This window comes from Triturus cristatus, chromosome 8 (genome assembly GCF_964204655.1).
Source record: "Triturus cristatus chromosome 8, aTriCri1.1, whole genome shotgun sequence".
Taxonomy (NCBI): Eukaryota; Metazoa; Chordata; class Amphibia; order Caudata; family Salamandridae; genus Triturus; species Triturus cristatus.
The window spans coordinates 1,480,790,002-1,480,806,546 of record NC_140591.1 but is presented as its reverse complement, the minus strand read 5'-3'; the positions used below and the strand labels follow the sequence as shown (position 1 = coordinate 1,480,806,546).

The 16,545-nt window shown below is 44.2% G+C and overlaps 1 protein-coding gene across 1 annotated transcript in view; it reads right to left on the bottom strand.

Moving 5' to 3' along the window:
* Positions 1-12,245, bottom strand: part of DNAJB13 (DnaJ heat shock protein family (Hsp40) member B13) — a 67,980-nt gene extending 55,735 nt beyond the window's left edge. The window contains exon 1 of the mRNA XM_085623326.1: positions 11,934-12,245. Coding sequence (XP_085479452.1) covers positions 11,934-12,001 — 68 coding nt within the window. The 5' untranslated portion in view covers positions 12,002-12,245. The remainder of the gene's footprint in view (positions 1-11,933) is intronic.
* Positions 12,246-16,545: the final 4,300 nt, after the last annotated feature.

Genomic DNA, 16,545 nt, shown 5'->3' with positions numbered 1-16,545 from the left:
GTATCATTTATTGCCTCTGTGAGTACAACAAATGTTTAGCACTACCCTCTGATAAGCCTAACTGCTCGCCCACACTCCCACAAAAAGAGCGTTAGTATTATCTACTTTTGCCTCTGAATAGCAATCTGGGTCTCAGTGGACTTCATTTTAGTGCACTGTGCAGAGAGCCAGCTTCCTACAGGTACACATTTCTTTTTAACCTGTTTTTAAACGCCATTACATTTAGTAATAATAATAGCTGTCATTTAAAGAATTATGATACAGAAAAACTGTGATAGCAAGCACTATGTGAAAAAAAATTCTTGTTACTATTTAAGTAGTTAATTCAGAAATCAGTTTGGGATTAATGAGTCAATACTGTCTATTACAAGCTATTGAAATCCTGAACTAATCACCCATCACCAATAGGTGTCAGTCTAGCTTCTTTTTTTTAATCTATCGCAAAACAATTGTGAAAATCTCCATAATCCATGTAAAACACTGCATTATGCAGCCAGTTCTCAAAGAGTAGCACGTAAAATGCTCTTCATTGTTGCGTTAAAATATTTCATTAGGCCTATCCAGAAATAACTGATGTTATGTTTATGAATGAAAAATAAAAAACATACTGGGTATGCAGTGAGAGGTAGGTGGGGGCAGGTGCATGTCCCAAGGGATGTGTGTATTACATGAACATTACTAATAGGTAGATGCAGAAGAGAGACTGTTTAGGTTATGTTATGTATGGCGCTCATAGAGAGCCTCTAGCGTTTATTTCAGTTTCCGAATCTCATAATCCACTGCTGTGACACAGTAACAGTCGATAACTAAATTGGTCACCCCCTGTTGTAATGTCATAAAGACCTTCCACGTCAGGCTGGGAGTCTGTCAGTGTTGGGCTGCTGGGCTGCTTTGACTGAAAGCAGAAAGTGCAGCTGCAGGAGGGGAGAGGGTAGGCAGAGAAGATGGTGAGGGTTGGTCAATGATGGCAGGTAATTTTTTTTTATAACCTTTGGTACAGGAATACATAACAGAGGCGATCTTATACATGGCTCCCCCATTACTTTTCTGCCACTGCATAGCAGGACAGATGATTTTGTGGGCCATTCAGAACATAAAATTATAGATGGATAAAAAGTGAATTACGGGCATGCTTTTCACCTCGGTGTTCTGAGTGATTTCATACGCAACTCGAGCTTTGTTCTTGTTGTATATTTAATTAGTGTTAGAAATTAGGTCTCTAGTTGGCAGAGGTAGGCACCTGTCCAAGTAAGGACCACCACTCTAATCAGGTTAAGTCAGATACACACCCTAAATTAACCTGTGCTCACCCTCTGGTAGCTTGGGAAAGAGCAGGCTTAACTTAAGAGGCAATATGTAAAGTATATGTGCAACACTTATTTCAGTAAAACTGTGAAAACCATCCCACAAAAATAATCCACACCAGATTAGAACAATAGAGCTTAATTTAATGAACAAAACAAGATCAAAATGACAAAGATCCAATAAGTAGAACCAGATTTATGAATTTTTAAAAAATATCTAGAATTAGAGTCATAAAGCTCCAACCGGGGCTATCTGGTTGTGCTGGACCGGGTCAAATCTGAAAAGACAAGCCGACCGCGATGGAGCGCAGGTTGGATACAGAAGCCACACGGAAAATAGCACCTTTCTGGAGGATGCGTCGACAGAGAGAGCAAGAAGCATTGGTTCTGAGTTGCGCAGTCAGGTAGATGCATCGTTGTCGGGCCTTGTAGATGAGCCCCATGTCATTGTCAAACCCCTTTGTGATGAAGGTGATGTGTCATCGTCGAGCCCTGCAGTCGGGTTTCACATCATCGTTGAACCTCTTACACTGCAGGCGATGCGTCAGCAGCAGCATTACAGTTGGGTCCCATCTCGTCGTCAAGCCGAGCAGGGATGTCCTCGAAGCAGCGCTGCGTCGACGTCAAAGGAGAATACGGCGGTTCCAAGCGGTGCACAGCAGACGATGCATGGGTTTTTGAAAAATAAACAGCCGCAGAACCCACTTTCAAGGCCCAGGATTGAATTGGCACCTCTTGGCAGGGCAGGACTCGCAGTTGGCAGAGTCCGGCAGTTGAAGTAGAGTTGAAGGAAGTCTTTGATGTCCCTGAGACTTCAGAACAAGAGAGAAGCCAGCAAGCTCTTGGAGTCACTTGGTTCTGGGGATGTAGAGATTCAGATTCAGTCCTTCTCACCAGCAGGCAAGGGGCAGCAGACATCAGGGCAGGCACAACAGAAAAGGAGTGTAGCAAATCCAGCAGAGTTCAGAAGAGTGTCAGTCCTTTCAGCAGCACAGCAGTCCTTCTTCCTGGCATAATGTCCTCAGGTCCCGAGTGCACTGAGTTGGAGTTTCAGGGGTCCAGTTCTTATACCCAGTTGTGTCTGTGAAGTGCGGGAGACTTCAAAGAGAGGCCTTTGAAGTCCACAAGGTCCCTGCCATTTCTGCCCTGGTGCCATACTCACTACAGGGGGTATGCAGCTCTTCGTGTGGGGACAGGCACAGCCCTATTCAGGTCCGGAGGGTCAGATCTCCCTCCCATCTAGCTCAGGAAGGCCCATCAGCCTGGTGTTAGGCCATCTGGATGTGAATGTCACTCCTCAGCTCCCGTTGAGTATTCTTTCTAGACAGTCACACACAAAGTCCAGCTATCACCAACCCCCCCCCCCCCCACGCCCCTTCCCCTACCAGACGTGTATTCAGAGACAGGCAGAGACACAGAATGGTTAAAGTAAGAAAATGTCAACTTTCTAAAAGTAGAATTTTCAGACTTACAATTTAAAATCCGACTTCACCGTAAGTTTTGATTTTAAATTGTGAGTCCAGAGACACCGAACTCGAAATTTCTACCTTGTCCCAATTGGGAATTACACTTATAAGGTGCAATAAGGCAATACCAATGTTAACCTAAGGGCAAGATAGGCATTGTAGTAGTGAAAAACAAATGTAAGAGTTCTTCACTACCTAGACATGTAAAACTTAAAAGTACATGCCCAACTTCTTAAATACACTGCACCCTGCCCTTGGGGCTCTCCAGGGCCTACCTTAGGGGTGATGTATATGTATTAAAAAGGAAGATTTGGACCGGATAATAGGATTAACTTGCCAGGTCAAAATGGCAGTTTAAAACTGCACCCACAGACTTTGCAATGGCAGGCCTTAGACACGTTTTAAATGGTTACTGCAGTGGATGGCACATTCAGAGCTTATAAGCAATGTTACCTTGTTTTTGGGAAAGGATCTGCACTTTAGCACTGGTCCGCAGTGGTAAAGTGCCCAGAATTCTAAAGTCACAAAAATGAAGTCAGTAAAACAGAAGATCAGAAAGCAAAAAAAGTCAAGGGAAACCACGCCACGGATGCCAGGTCTAACAATGTCACTCGGAACCCCTTTGTGAAAAATATCCCTGTAATTCACTTTTACCCATCTATAATTCTATATATATGATGTTGGAAGAGTTTGAGTGTACACACACAGTGGGAAGACATGAGGGTATACATGATGTTGGAAAAGTTTGCCCTATGACTTACACCTGGATACCTGTACTGAGGAGTTCTCTGTGTGGTCCACAGAATACATAGCTGAGAACCACACGCCTAGGCTCATAGTTTCCAATACACCAGATGTTCGCTGTAAACCCTGTACTTATCAATGCCAGATCACAAATCTAGACTTTTGGCATCACTCGTGAGGCACTTCCTAGGCACTTCCAATTGTAAAGAATTCTGAGATCGACATTCCTACATAGAAATTTCAAATTTCAGCGGAGTCAGAAAGCATTTCCCCCCCAAATCAGATCACATTTTCATTGTGGGAATCCAATGTAAGAATTCTTCAGATGCTTACATTGTAGAGTCACAGCTGTCTGGAAAACTGTGTTTTCCTGACATCTAAATGAAATGGAGGGACTAAGGGCAGATTTACAAGCCTCTTGCGCCACTTTTGCATCACTTTTCCCATGTTAAAAGTGACGCAAAAGTGGCGCAAGGGGCTTGTAAATCTGCCCCTAAGAGAAGAATGGAAACAACATCCACCAATCTTCGGAAAATGACCAGTTTCCTCTCTTTCCTAAATGACAACCTCAGTATCAAACCAAACAAATCTAAAAAGTTTGTATACAGATCTATCTCTTCATGCTCAAGGATCCTAGCTTTGAACTCCCTACCCAAACACAAGTGACTAAAAGATTACCTCAAACTTTACAAGACTGAAGACCCACCTCAGACCACCCTATGAAAAAACAACTACCTCATCTTTGCCAGCCACTGTTTACATTCTTGAGTCTCTGGAACCTCTAACTATAGTTCAGACTAGTCACATGTTCTAATTATGTCCGTGTCCTCCAACAATACGTTAATCTGCTCATTAATATTCCATGTGTTCTCAACTAAAAGTTTTACCATCTTGCTTTCATCTGTCTTGTAACCGCCTAGGTGATTCAGCAATATCTAATTTTACCTGATCCTTTCAGACCACCTGAATTATCCTGAGGTTTGAGGCTTCTATGAATCCTTCCAGATGTATGGGGACCATGTCACCAAGTCCTGTAATGGCTGACTCAACATATTATTCAGGCTAGCGCCAGCCAATCAGTATTGTCTAGTCCCCTTAAAATTGGCTAATCAGAGCATAACTGGACATCAGGAGTCCAGACCTACCTGAAATGTTAGCAGCCCCTTCATGCCTAACCCAAGCCCCTCTTTAAACACAAATTTCTCAAAAATAGTCAAACTGAATTACAATAAATCACAAAATGCATGCTTTCTGAGTGAAGTTCTAACTTTTTGTCAAATTAGGTAAATACAATTCCATCCAAACAACACAAAAGAAGCCCCTGGGTCTGTAGAGTATGGAAGAGTTCTACGGGGATGCCCATTTTAAAGGACGCGTTCCCTAACGCACCCGAAGGTGGCATGCTTCATCATATGGCAACCTCCTTGCATTAGGAACTTAGTCATAATGCAGGCTACAACACCCTCTCTGAGAGGGAGGAGCTCAGGGATGTTTTCTTTGATAGAAAGAGGTATATTAAACCTGTAGGTGAGCAGGGTGTGGTGAGGAGTTAAAAAGAAGAATAAACGTGAGATAAAACTAACTCCAGGGTGTGCTGCAAACTTTATTAGGGTGCCCTTGGGCCAGGATTAAAACGAGGCTACGACAGGAGGGAGTTCAACTTGTCATAGAATGAAGAAACAGGTCGACATGTTTCAGCCTAGTACCCTCCTTAGAGGTGTGGTGGCTTTCTTCAGGACCTTGTGAAAAGTGTAATATGGTCTGTGTAACAAAGGCACTATGGTGCAGACAAACCAAAACTTAATGGTATACAGAACCAGTGGTTGGAGTGGAAGAACACTCACTCAGGAGTCCACTGGTGGGTGTTTACCCGCAAAAGTCAAGTAACAAGCTTCAGCTTTACCTTGGCGCAGACTCACGGTGCGCCCAGGAAGGTCAGCAATTTTTTTTGTATTTAATAGCAAAGTTTCCTATAGGAATTAAATATAACTACACAGTGGGGACCATTTCCATGAGATGTCAAATGACCCACTCTTCAAAAGTCTGCCCCTCATTCAAGGTGTTGGGGGGGGGGGGGTACTTGAACTATGATGACCCAGTTGCAGAACTGCTGTTGTGCCAGCGGCGGACAACTTAATAAAAATATGTTGTGGCAAATATCTACTGCATGAACAGCGAAAGTTTCATCATGTAAAAAAAATGTTGCAGCAAGTCCGCCATGTCTTCCTGGCACAGTAGAGCAGTTGTCACTTGTGTAATACCTGGAGATAGATTTCCAAAGCTGAGGTCCAGTTACAGGAAGAATATAACTATTACCCCTCTCATGCCCTGGGACCTTTGTATGCCATGAACCATTGTAGAAAAGGTACACTGATGGAAATGACGTCAGACAGGCCACCCTTAATCGGGCGGGCCCCAATACCAGCAGGGCCTGCAACATCAAAGGTGTTTCTGAAGATAGATCTGTTGCTGGCTTTGCCTTTGGGAACCTAGTAAACAGTTGCACTCCAAATAGGGTGGCAGTGCAGAGCGGTGGGCAGATAGGACAACTGCAGTCTTTGCCATATGTCCCTCTACTTCAGTCCTCTACCTGACCTCCTAAATCTTATTTCCTGGTTTGAGCCGCAAAAACAGTCAAATGACCAGCAGGAGAAAACATATGTTGACTGTCATATCACAAAAAGAATGAAGCACGGTGATCTTTCATGTAAGCCTCCATTTAAAAGAGTACCTCTCAAAGGAACACCTCGAAAAAGCCATTGGGTTCTGATTTACAGTAGCAATATTATTCAAGGAGGTTGGCCACTACTCTAAGCAAACGCCCGAGCACCTACAATCATTTAAGACTTTATAGGGCATGTAATAAAAGCCTTCACACACAGTCACTGAAAATGGTGGATGAGGTGCTTTAGTTTCACCTCGGCCATCTGACTCCATTTCCCCAGACAGTAACTACCTGGAAGTGCTTTCCTCCTCGAATAATATTGTTCCCACTCCATAGTAGCAGGATGCCAAAGAAAATAACGTGCTGTTCATAACCAAAGTAAATAGCATGCTATTCATATCCACCCCCTCCTCAAAGTTTGTGCCATTCACATTCCACATAAACCTGGTCAGGTTTTTCTGAATATCTAAATCTTACAAGCAGTGTGGTTGCCTTCAATAGAATCGCCCCAGCAGCTGTCTACAGCATGATGTACAAAGGCGGTATTTTGCGGTTGTAAAGGATGCAAACAGCAAAGCATAGGTTATGCAAACACCAAATATCGCTATCAATGGTGTGTAATCCCAATTGCAAACCATTGATGATGATACAGACCCTCGAGTAGGGGTGGTAACTGATTCACTAAGTGGAAGCTGTCCCCTTGGAACAGCTGCCTCTTTAAGAATCATGGCTGGCGATCAGGGGGGATCGATTGTGGTCCAGGATTCACTTCATGCGCTTGCGGAGGTCTTCTCAGCATGCCAAAACATTTCAACAAAGCAACACCAATCTCTTTAAAGGACACAGACAAATATATAAAAGAAAAATGCTGTTAAGCAGAGAAAATGGACGCAGAGCCTCACAATTGTCCATCCCCATAACCAGACTCATTAATGTTCATGAGGCAGGTGGTTTGCGAGGCTCTATGAATATATTCAATTTGCAATGCAAATGATCAGTACATTGAACACATTGCAATATAAAGGGTAGTTTGCAAACGAGTTGGTGTGAAACTATCAAACCTACTGTAACTATATAAACGGTACTTTGGATCTGATTGTCCCGGTAAAAAGACTGAAGAATAGAAATAAATCCTCAGCCCCCTGGTACAGTGAGGAGCTGAAATTGATGCGGAAAAAATGCAAACTGGGCGAGAGGAAATGGAGAAGGTCATATCTAGAATTAGATAAAAAAAAGAGTTGAAACTACTGCAGGCTCTGTATAAGGAAACTATTTCTAGGTCCAAAGCAGAATTTTATGCTAAATCCATCCTGCAAGCCCCCAATAGTACTAAAGCGCTTTTTAATATTATAAAAGACCTATCCAACCCAGTCTGCATGGGCAATAAGGTGGTTGCAACGCAAAAACTCTGTGATGACATTGCCGCTCACTTTGATGAGAAGATCATCAAAATTGTTGGGGGTTTTAACCCCAGCAACAGCAGCTGCCAGGATGAACTACCTCAGATACCAGCCGAAGAGTCACAGATAGAAACATCTCATAGCTGTCAGCCGCCCGCTTTAGAGTATTTTCAACCTCTCACCTAGGACACATTTAATAGTCTTGCCCAAAGTGTATCCTCGGGCTCCCCTCTGGACCCTCTTCCACATAGGATTTGGAAGGAGTTTCTGGAAGAATTATTCCCCTGGCTGCGCCAGATCTGCTGCCAGTCATTGGAGGAAGGAATGGTTCCAGAAGTTTGGAAGCAGGCAGTGGTGACTCTGCTGCTAAAAGAAACATCTCTCGATCCTACAAGCCCAATGAACTTCAGACCAATCTCTCTCCTGCCATACCCGGTAAAAATCCTGGAGAAGGCAGTTAGCAAATCTCTGTCCCTATAACTAGAGGAAAATCATCTGCTGGACAAGGACCAGTTTGGATTCCAACCAGGACACGGAACTGAAACAGCACTAGTGACCGTACTGGACAATCTAAGAATGTGAGCCGACAATGGTAACCCATCTGTGCTTGTGTTACTAGATATGTCGACAGCATTCGACATGGTGAACCATACTATTCTGCTGGAAAGACTAGTGAATATAGGTGTGAAAGGACGGGCACTGAAATGGCTGCAATCTTATTTGACGGGCAGACAACAGGTTGTGTCCATTACACCGTTCACATCCACTAAGACCTCGGTGCACCATGGGGTGCCGCAGGCCTCCGCAATAAGCTCTATTTTACTTAACATATACTTGCGCCCTTTGATCCCTATTATCAAGTCTTTCGGAATTGATCTAGTTAACTATGTGGACGACACCCAACTGGTGTTTTCCCTGGAAGGGAATCAAGCAGTAACTATGGACACTTTCCAGGAGTGTATGCAACAGACCTCAACTGGCTTAGGACAAACTCCCTACAATTTAATGGAGGAAAAACTGAGGTTGTGTACTGCTCCACGGCCAAAATGTCTCGGTACCTGCCGCTGGAGTTCAGACTCACCCCTAAGGACAAAACACTGGTTCCAGTTAAAACAGTGCGTAACCTAGGGGTCTTAATAGATGACAGCCTCCAAATGGAGTCACAAGAAAATAAAACGGTTAGTATCTGCTTCTCCTTGCTAAGAGCACTTCGCTAGATTCTCCCACTACTGCCTAATGCCACCAGACCTCTTGTAGTGAGGAGTATAATTTTTAGCAGACTGGACTACTGCAATTCTCTGTACCTGGGAGCACCACAATCAGTACTACAGATATTGCAGAGAGTCCAGTCTAAAGCAGCAAAACTGGTGTTACAAAGGCAGCGGAGATCCTCAACGACGCTGGCTCTAATGGACCTTCATTGGCTACCCATTAAGGAGAGAATTCAGTTAAAGTCTCTCTGCATTGTATTCAGAGCAGTACATGGTCTGGGCCCAGTATCTCTGCAGGAGAAACTCACCTGGTATAATCCTCGGAGAAACCTTCGTTCTTCCAGTGCAAATCTGGTAACTGCTACCAGATTTAAGAAGATCAGGATGGGAGGCAGAGCATTTGGAGTAGCAGCTTCCCGCCTCTGGAATGATCTGCAACAGAGTATTAGACAATCTAATTCCCTACTTCTCTTTAGAAAAAGCTTAAAGACCTGGCTCTTCCCTAGGGATGAGTAAAACGAGCTCTCTATTTTGCAAATAGGATTTCTGTTTTGCCGGTGTCACCTGATAAGTCGAAGCGCCAGGATACCCGTAGGGTGGCAGTCTGCGCTATACAAGTCTATGATACAATACAATACAATACAAATTACATTGTTCTCCTAGTCTGGAAGCTTGACATTTCTGTGGGCTAGTACCCGGTCACAAGAAGATCTAAAAATAACCAAATAACACAAAATGGGGTTCTGGAGAGTAAAAAAAAAAGAAAACAAGGTAACTGCTGCATTTCTAAAGTAAGTCTCTACCCTCCCACACTTCAGTATCTAGACCACGGCTACTCTCTTCTTCTTTGGAAAGCGAGCAGTACAATATCACCGTCTGGGGAGGCTGTACCACAACCACCATCTTGTGCTGTGTCTTACCAGCGGCATCCAAAACGGATCCCACTGACCTCTGCATCCACTTGCTCATAATTACTGTGGGGTCCTTTTACCGGTCACCATACATACAGCACAAATGACAAACACATGATTTTTATTTTATTTTAGTATTATCTAGCACAAAAATGGTACAATGCCACCAATGCTTCATGTATATGTCCCAGTGCGTGGATGGTAGTTCCATGGTGACCAGACAGAGCACTTGGGGCACCCCTCCAGACCTCCAAGCCAGGCCATGACACTCATTGCTGGCTACAAGGCTTAGCCTATATCACCATGTGTGCTGTGCAAAAATGTCTGGATACCAGATAATTTACCAGACAGTATCACTCAGGGCAGGGCCCACATCTGTGCTGCCATGCAGGGGGCATTCTAATCCCAAGAAAGCTCAGCTCCAGTAGTACTTTGGAACCTTCGCATCGTTTTTGTAGTTTAGGATCATAATGCGTGAAGGTCACAAGAAAAATATAACAACTTCTTACACCACTAGTAGGTACCATGGAAAGCATAAATGAAGGATATCAGAGTTGTGACTCTTAGGGCTGTATTATAGAACTCCCATGAAAATTAAACCTGGGGTATTTATACCGTTTTAATGAATACAAGCCTTATGCTGTAATTGAGCATACAATCCTTATGCTGTAATTGAGCATACAATCCTTATGCTGTATTTGAGCATACAATCCCTATGCTGTAATTGAGCATGTCATTGAATTCCCAGGAAAATCGACTCTGTTCATATTTCACCCCAATTTACATGAGTTTAAACCGCCACACCTAGGCCTTGGTTACACATTTAGAAACAGACTTCCTTTCAAATCACTCCTCAAGCAACACTTGGAAACAACAAGGTGGTGTCTGTTCTTCTAAAGAAACCATTTTAGTGCTGTGGTCTTTGCCCTTAACATCCTCTAATACTGCAAAAAGCACCCATGGAAAACCTTTATGAGCACCAAATTACGACAATGCATGGTTTGGGCATGGGTAATTGTGTTTAGAGTACAGCTAGTCATGTGGAAAGGCCTTCCCAAAGGTGCAATTGCTCTTTTCTTTCCTCCATTTCCCCTATGGAGAAACCTCCTACCCCTAGGGCCACACCATACTTTAGAGTGCTGCCGTCCCATTGCCATGCTGGGAAATGATTTACTTCTGACCTTCACAGGAGAAACTCTCTGACAATGTGTGGGGTGGGAAAGGGCCAAACAAAATGTTTGCGAACACCCACAAAATCTTGGGTTTTGGGGTGTTCTGAAATGTTCCAGGCATCTTCACCAGGGAATGATCTACTTCCTATCCCTGTTGCGAGACATGCGCAAGATTATACTATTGTATGGTAATATTGAGTAATACAGTGAATACGTCTACGGGTTTACGAGTGCAAAATCACAGTTTGAAAACACTTTGCATTAGTAAATCAATCCATTTACTGGTAAAATTGAACTTACGCGAGAATGTACCTTTGGGAATCAGACTTCTTGTTGCCAGTTCCGAGCTTGATGTTCCAAATCAATTCTATTTTCAGGTCTGTGAGTCCAATTGGTGCAATAGAACCAAACCAAGCCAGGCAATCCCAGACACATCTGTACTGCATTCATCATTTACTTAGGCTGTAATGTGTTGTCAAATAACAGCTCAAGCCTCGAGACATGGGTGAAGGTGGCGACTCTAAAGTGGAGACAGAGCACTGCGCTGTTCTTTTGAGGCACGACCCCCTTAGAATAATTTTTGTACAACGCCCCTCACATCACACATGTATTGTATCGTAATGCAACATTTATATAGCACTTTCTGTCCTTGTGTGAGGCACTGGGGCGTTTGCCTACAGTAATCTGACAGCTCTGAGCAGCTCTTTTTGACATTCCTTATGCTCCTAGTCTATTTAGCTTTATCTGAAGTTGTTTACTTATTTTTTAGTCCCTGTTCGTGTTGCACCGTTTCCGGAAATAAATGTCATAGTTGTATATTTCTATTCATTTTGAGATCAGCCCTGTCACGCCTATTCCAGCCCAGAGCATTATGTATTTCGGTATATATTTAAAAAAATACAATTTAACTCGTTCGTGATCGGATGCCACAGACTCTGAATTTGGGCTAATTCTTGAGTGTAATCTCTTCTACCAATAATAGATTGCCCACAGCAATACCTATAGTCACCTGTCAAAAATGACATCAAAATAATAAGAGAAGAGGTGCAGGGGTACTTACGCCTTCTTTATCGCGCAGTCGGTGGCACTTCTCGTGATTTCCAGGACGGCATAGTAGTCCTGGCCCATGGCGACTGGGGCTGCAGGGGCTGATTGATTCTGGCGAGGGACCCCGAGCCAAACGATGCTCGGCGCTGGAAATTGATTCTGGTGATTGTAGGTTACAGTCTGAGTGAAAGGCTCAAATATGTGGTGTGGTGAGTGAATTGGGGGAGGGCGACTGGCGAGTAGTATAGAGGGATGAACAGGCAATTAGCTAAATGTGGGAGAAGCGCAGCTCACGGTTCAGCCTTCGGTGCAGCCCCGGTGGCCTAGCTCCGGGTGCACTTTTCGTTGCTAGGGACGCAGTTGTCCCCTGTCCTCTGGGAGTTGTAGTTCGTGATCGGATGTGCAGAGCCGCCATTATCACGCTGCGCGCTGTGAGATGTAGTTCGCGTCACCCGCGACCCAGAGACGCCGTCATCCCTCTGCCTGGCGGGATTTGTAGTTCATTCATACCTGCCTGAGTGAGTCAGTGATACCATCATCGGCTGCACGCTGAGAGTTTGCGTTCAAGACAAGACTTCACGTGAATTCAAGACTGCTAAGTACCAAAGCTCCCAAATAAAAATTTCTACATGACATTAAATAATTCTGGTACAAAAAGAATCAAATTGTCGTTATCAGTTCGGGTCGCCAACGCCATCTGGCCTGTTTTCTACCGGCCCCACCAGCATTTAAATGTCCCGTGGTTCAAAAATAAGCAAATTCACCTGAAGCTGGTATTTATAGCCTTACCTTTATGCACTTCAAACAGCAAAAAAAGTAATTGAAAGAACTTTAAAACGTGTTCCGAAGCTGCGTTAATGATTCATGATTATATTGAATGTAATCAAAGACAGAAAAGTAATGTTACGAATTAATACATACGATTTTGTTTACAGTAATATTTAGTTTCACGTCAAGTACTTTGCAGATTCTTGCAGGAACAACACATGGCCAGCATAGCTGGCAAGTTTTAAGATTACTTATGTGCGACATTTTCATAATTTGAGTGAAATTATGAGCGACATGCAACTATGAGGGACACTCTCGCTAACAGTATAATGTTTGTATACTTATGTGTGACATTTTCATAATTTGAGTGAAATTATGAGTGACATGAAATGACTATGAGTGACCAGTCGCGGCTCCTCGAGGGAGTGCTGCAGGGCGGTGGGGCAGGGGGGGTTGTAAACTCCAGCATATGTCCGACCGGAGTTAAGTACATAAATGAATAAATAAAACGAATTACATTGCAAGCGCTGCAACACCATTTTGCTCATGCTATGGACACTAGGATTGAAGTTTCTCTGAAAATGAACAAGTTACTTACCTTCGGTAACTGTCTTTCTGGTGGTCACTTTAACTGCAGATTCCTCACAATTGGAATCTCCACAGGTGCAAAAGACTGGGCTGGGAAAACTCAGCAATAGCTCCAGTATGCCAGTAGGTGGTGTACTGCCAATCTCCATGACTCTGCTCCACCTCCATATGTGATGACACAGGGCTGCATATAGGCACCACCCCTGTGTGCTAATGTCCACTTACTCATAGGATTTTCCAAGCTTTCTTAAGCAGAGCAACAGACAATTAGGGAAAATGACAATATAAGAAACCTAGCTAGTGACCATATTATCAGGAAGATTTGGCAGTGAGGAATCTGCAGATAGCTGGAATATCCACCATAAAGAATGTTACAGAAAGGAACAATACCAAAGCAGTAAACTCAGAAAGGTGGTTGGGCCGAGGAGTGAACTTCACACTAGGAAGTCCTATAGCACTGACCTGGCAAAACAGCCCTTCCTGTGGGCCTGAGAGTCGATGCAGTCATTCCTTGTGAAGGTATATGGACAGCTAAGTAGCAGCTTGGCAGATGTGGAACACCAGAATGGCTGTAGTAAAGGCCATGGTAGCGGCCGTCACCCAGTTGGAATAAGCCAGAAGACCACAGGATGCTCCTTTTGGCAAAAGCTTAGCAAATCTTGATACAAAGGACAATCCACATTTAAAATGTCATTTTCTGCACAGCATTTCCTTTCTTTATACCAGTGAATCCAACAAAGAGATGATCGTTGATCCAGTGCTATGTAGTTTTAGTCGATCAAACTAAGGGCCATCTTAGCATCCAGCTGGTGTGGCCTCTATTCTTTTGAGATACGTGGTACTGGGAAGAACACGGGGAGCATGTTGGACTGCATCACATGAAAGGGTGACCCAACTTTTGAGGGAACTTTGAAGCATCAATTTGTCAAGAAAAAGAGTGATATATGGTGACTGGATAGACCACATGTGCAACTCAATAACAGGGCGCGCAAAACTAATGGCAATAAGAAATGCAGTCTTGACAGTCAAAAGTCTCAGGGTGCAACTGCGCGCAGATTCAAAGGATGCACGCATCACAAAAGTAAGAAACAAATTAAGGGAAGAGATATGGCCTAACAGCCAGAGCTGTCGACTTTGGAACTGGGAAACCAGGTTCGAGTCCAGGCATCAGCTCAACATCGTTTGATTCTGGGTAAATCATTTTATCTCCCTTTGCCTGAAAAAAATTATCTGACAGTGTAATATGAGCCAGAGCCCTTTTAGGAAATACATCACACAAACTGTAACTTGAATAAAGAGGGCAAATGAAAAAATCGCAAAAGGGCTGATAAGTAACTTTTAACAGTGCCCACAGCAAATCCTTGCCAGACCAAAGATAAAATGAACAGAAAAACTTCAGACATCTTAGTAAGTAGGTGAGTTGGCTCGTCTTTCCTTGCACGAGGTGGCAAATTTAGACCAGTGGCAAGAAAAAAAGAACTTTGTAGATGGACGGCAAGCCACCAGTATCTCAGCCATTACCTCTGATGGAAGATCATACATATCCTCTCAGATTAATCCAATCAATCTCTATGCATGGTGTAAATTGTGGAGTTTGAGATGCAGAACCCTACCCTGCTGCTAGGACAGATGCAGATGATCCTCCCGAATTGGCAGCTAAAGTGGAGGGCATATACTCAGATTCAGCAGGTCAAAAATCCAGACTTTCTCAGGTCAGGACAGGGCTCATAGGATCAGCTGTACCCGGACTCTTCTGACCTTCTGCAGGACAAACAGGAATAGCAGCAGAGGTGGAAGCACATAGGGAAGGCCAGAATCCCATCAAAGGGTAGAATAGCTCTGCTAAAGAAGCTTAAGGAAGTAACTCAAGGGTGCAGAAGGTTGAACACTGTGGGGCAGATTTACAAGCCCCTTGCGCCACTTTTGCGTCACTTTTCCCATGTTAAAAATTACTCAAAAGTGGCACAAGGGCCTTGTAAATAAGCCTCTGTGTGCTCTCAGAAGCAGTGAGCAGATCCACACAGGGCATGCCCCTCTGGGTGAAGATGCTCTGTGCCACCTCTGGAAGCAGCCCTCACTTGTGATCTTGAAGGCAGCATCAGTTCAGTTTGTCTGATCTGATGTTCAGGCAATGTAATGAGTCATTGCCTATTAGAGATATCCCAAGGTAACCCAACACCGCCCTGTTTGTTGCGGTACCAAATGGCGATTATGTTGTCCTTGAGAACATCTTAGACTTCCTCTTGATGGAAGGCCGAAAAGCTTTCAGGGCACATGGATTGCGCACAGCTCCAGAAGGCTGATGTAGTGGCACAGCGTCATCAAAGACGAGGGTCCAGAACAGAATCCTCTGAACTTCACTTTATCCAGGCGGCCATTCCAGCCCAGAAATGACACATCCAGCACTACCCAGAGAAAGACCCGCCACAAGCCAAGTTGGTATTTGCCATTCAACAGTAACAGTCCTATCCTGAGGCCTGCACAAGACAGAGAATAACCTGCCACATGCCCAATGGTATTTGCCATTCACAACAGCCCTAGGCTGCTTCATCCAACATGCGGAAGTTGTCTGAAAGGCACCCCCAGTGATGTGCTTACTGAAGATGAATGTTCCATTGCAGGGCTCGCATGTGCCAGGAGGCATGAGGCACCAGGCAGTACAAGCAGAACAAGGGCTTGTGTCTGAAACATCGGGATCATGGCATGACTGTCCCGGACCCATTATGGGGGCGTAACGGCCATTAAAGCCACCAAGATAGCCCCTAAAAAGGGACTCTTCTGCACTGGCTAAAGATGCAATATTTGTTTGTTGATTGAGAACATCAGGAAGAACACCAGTCCTGTTACCTGCAGGTGGCCTGAGATCAGCAGAGGCGCGCCTGCCTTCTGCAGCCAGTCATCGAGGTACATAAATGTCTGAGCGGTGAATAGGAAATGTTCTGACCCAACCACAAACCAGAGGTAGCAACTGTTGGACAGCAGGGTCGGCACATGAAAATATGGATCACCATCCAAGGCTAACAGAGCTTGGCCTAACATCAGGATTTGAACTTGTCCTTCTTGAAGTAGGAGTTCAGAAGCCTCCGGCCTCATCCTTCCTTGGAACCAGGAAGTATTGGGAGTAGCATTCTGTGAATCTCTCTTCACCTAAGGCACTATGTTGATCGAACTCTTGGCTGTCCGCGTCTGTACGTCTCTAGAGAGGATAACCACATGGCCTGCGGCTGTCTGGCGAAAACCTGGCTGTATGTGGTGAGGTGTAGACAAAA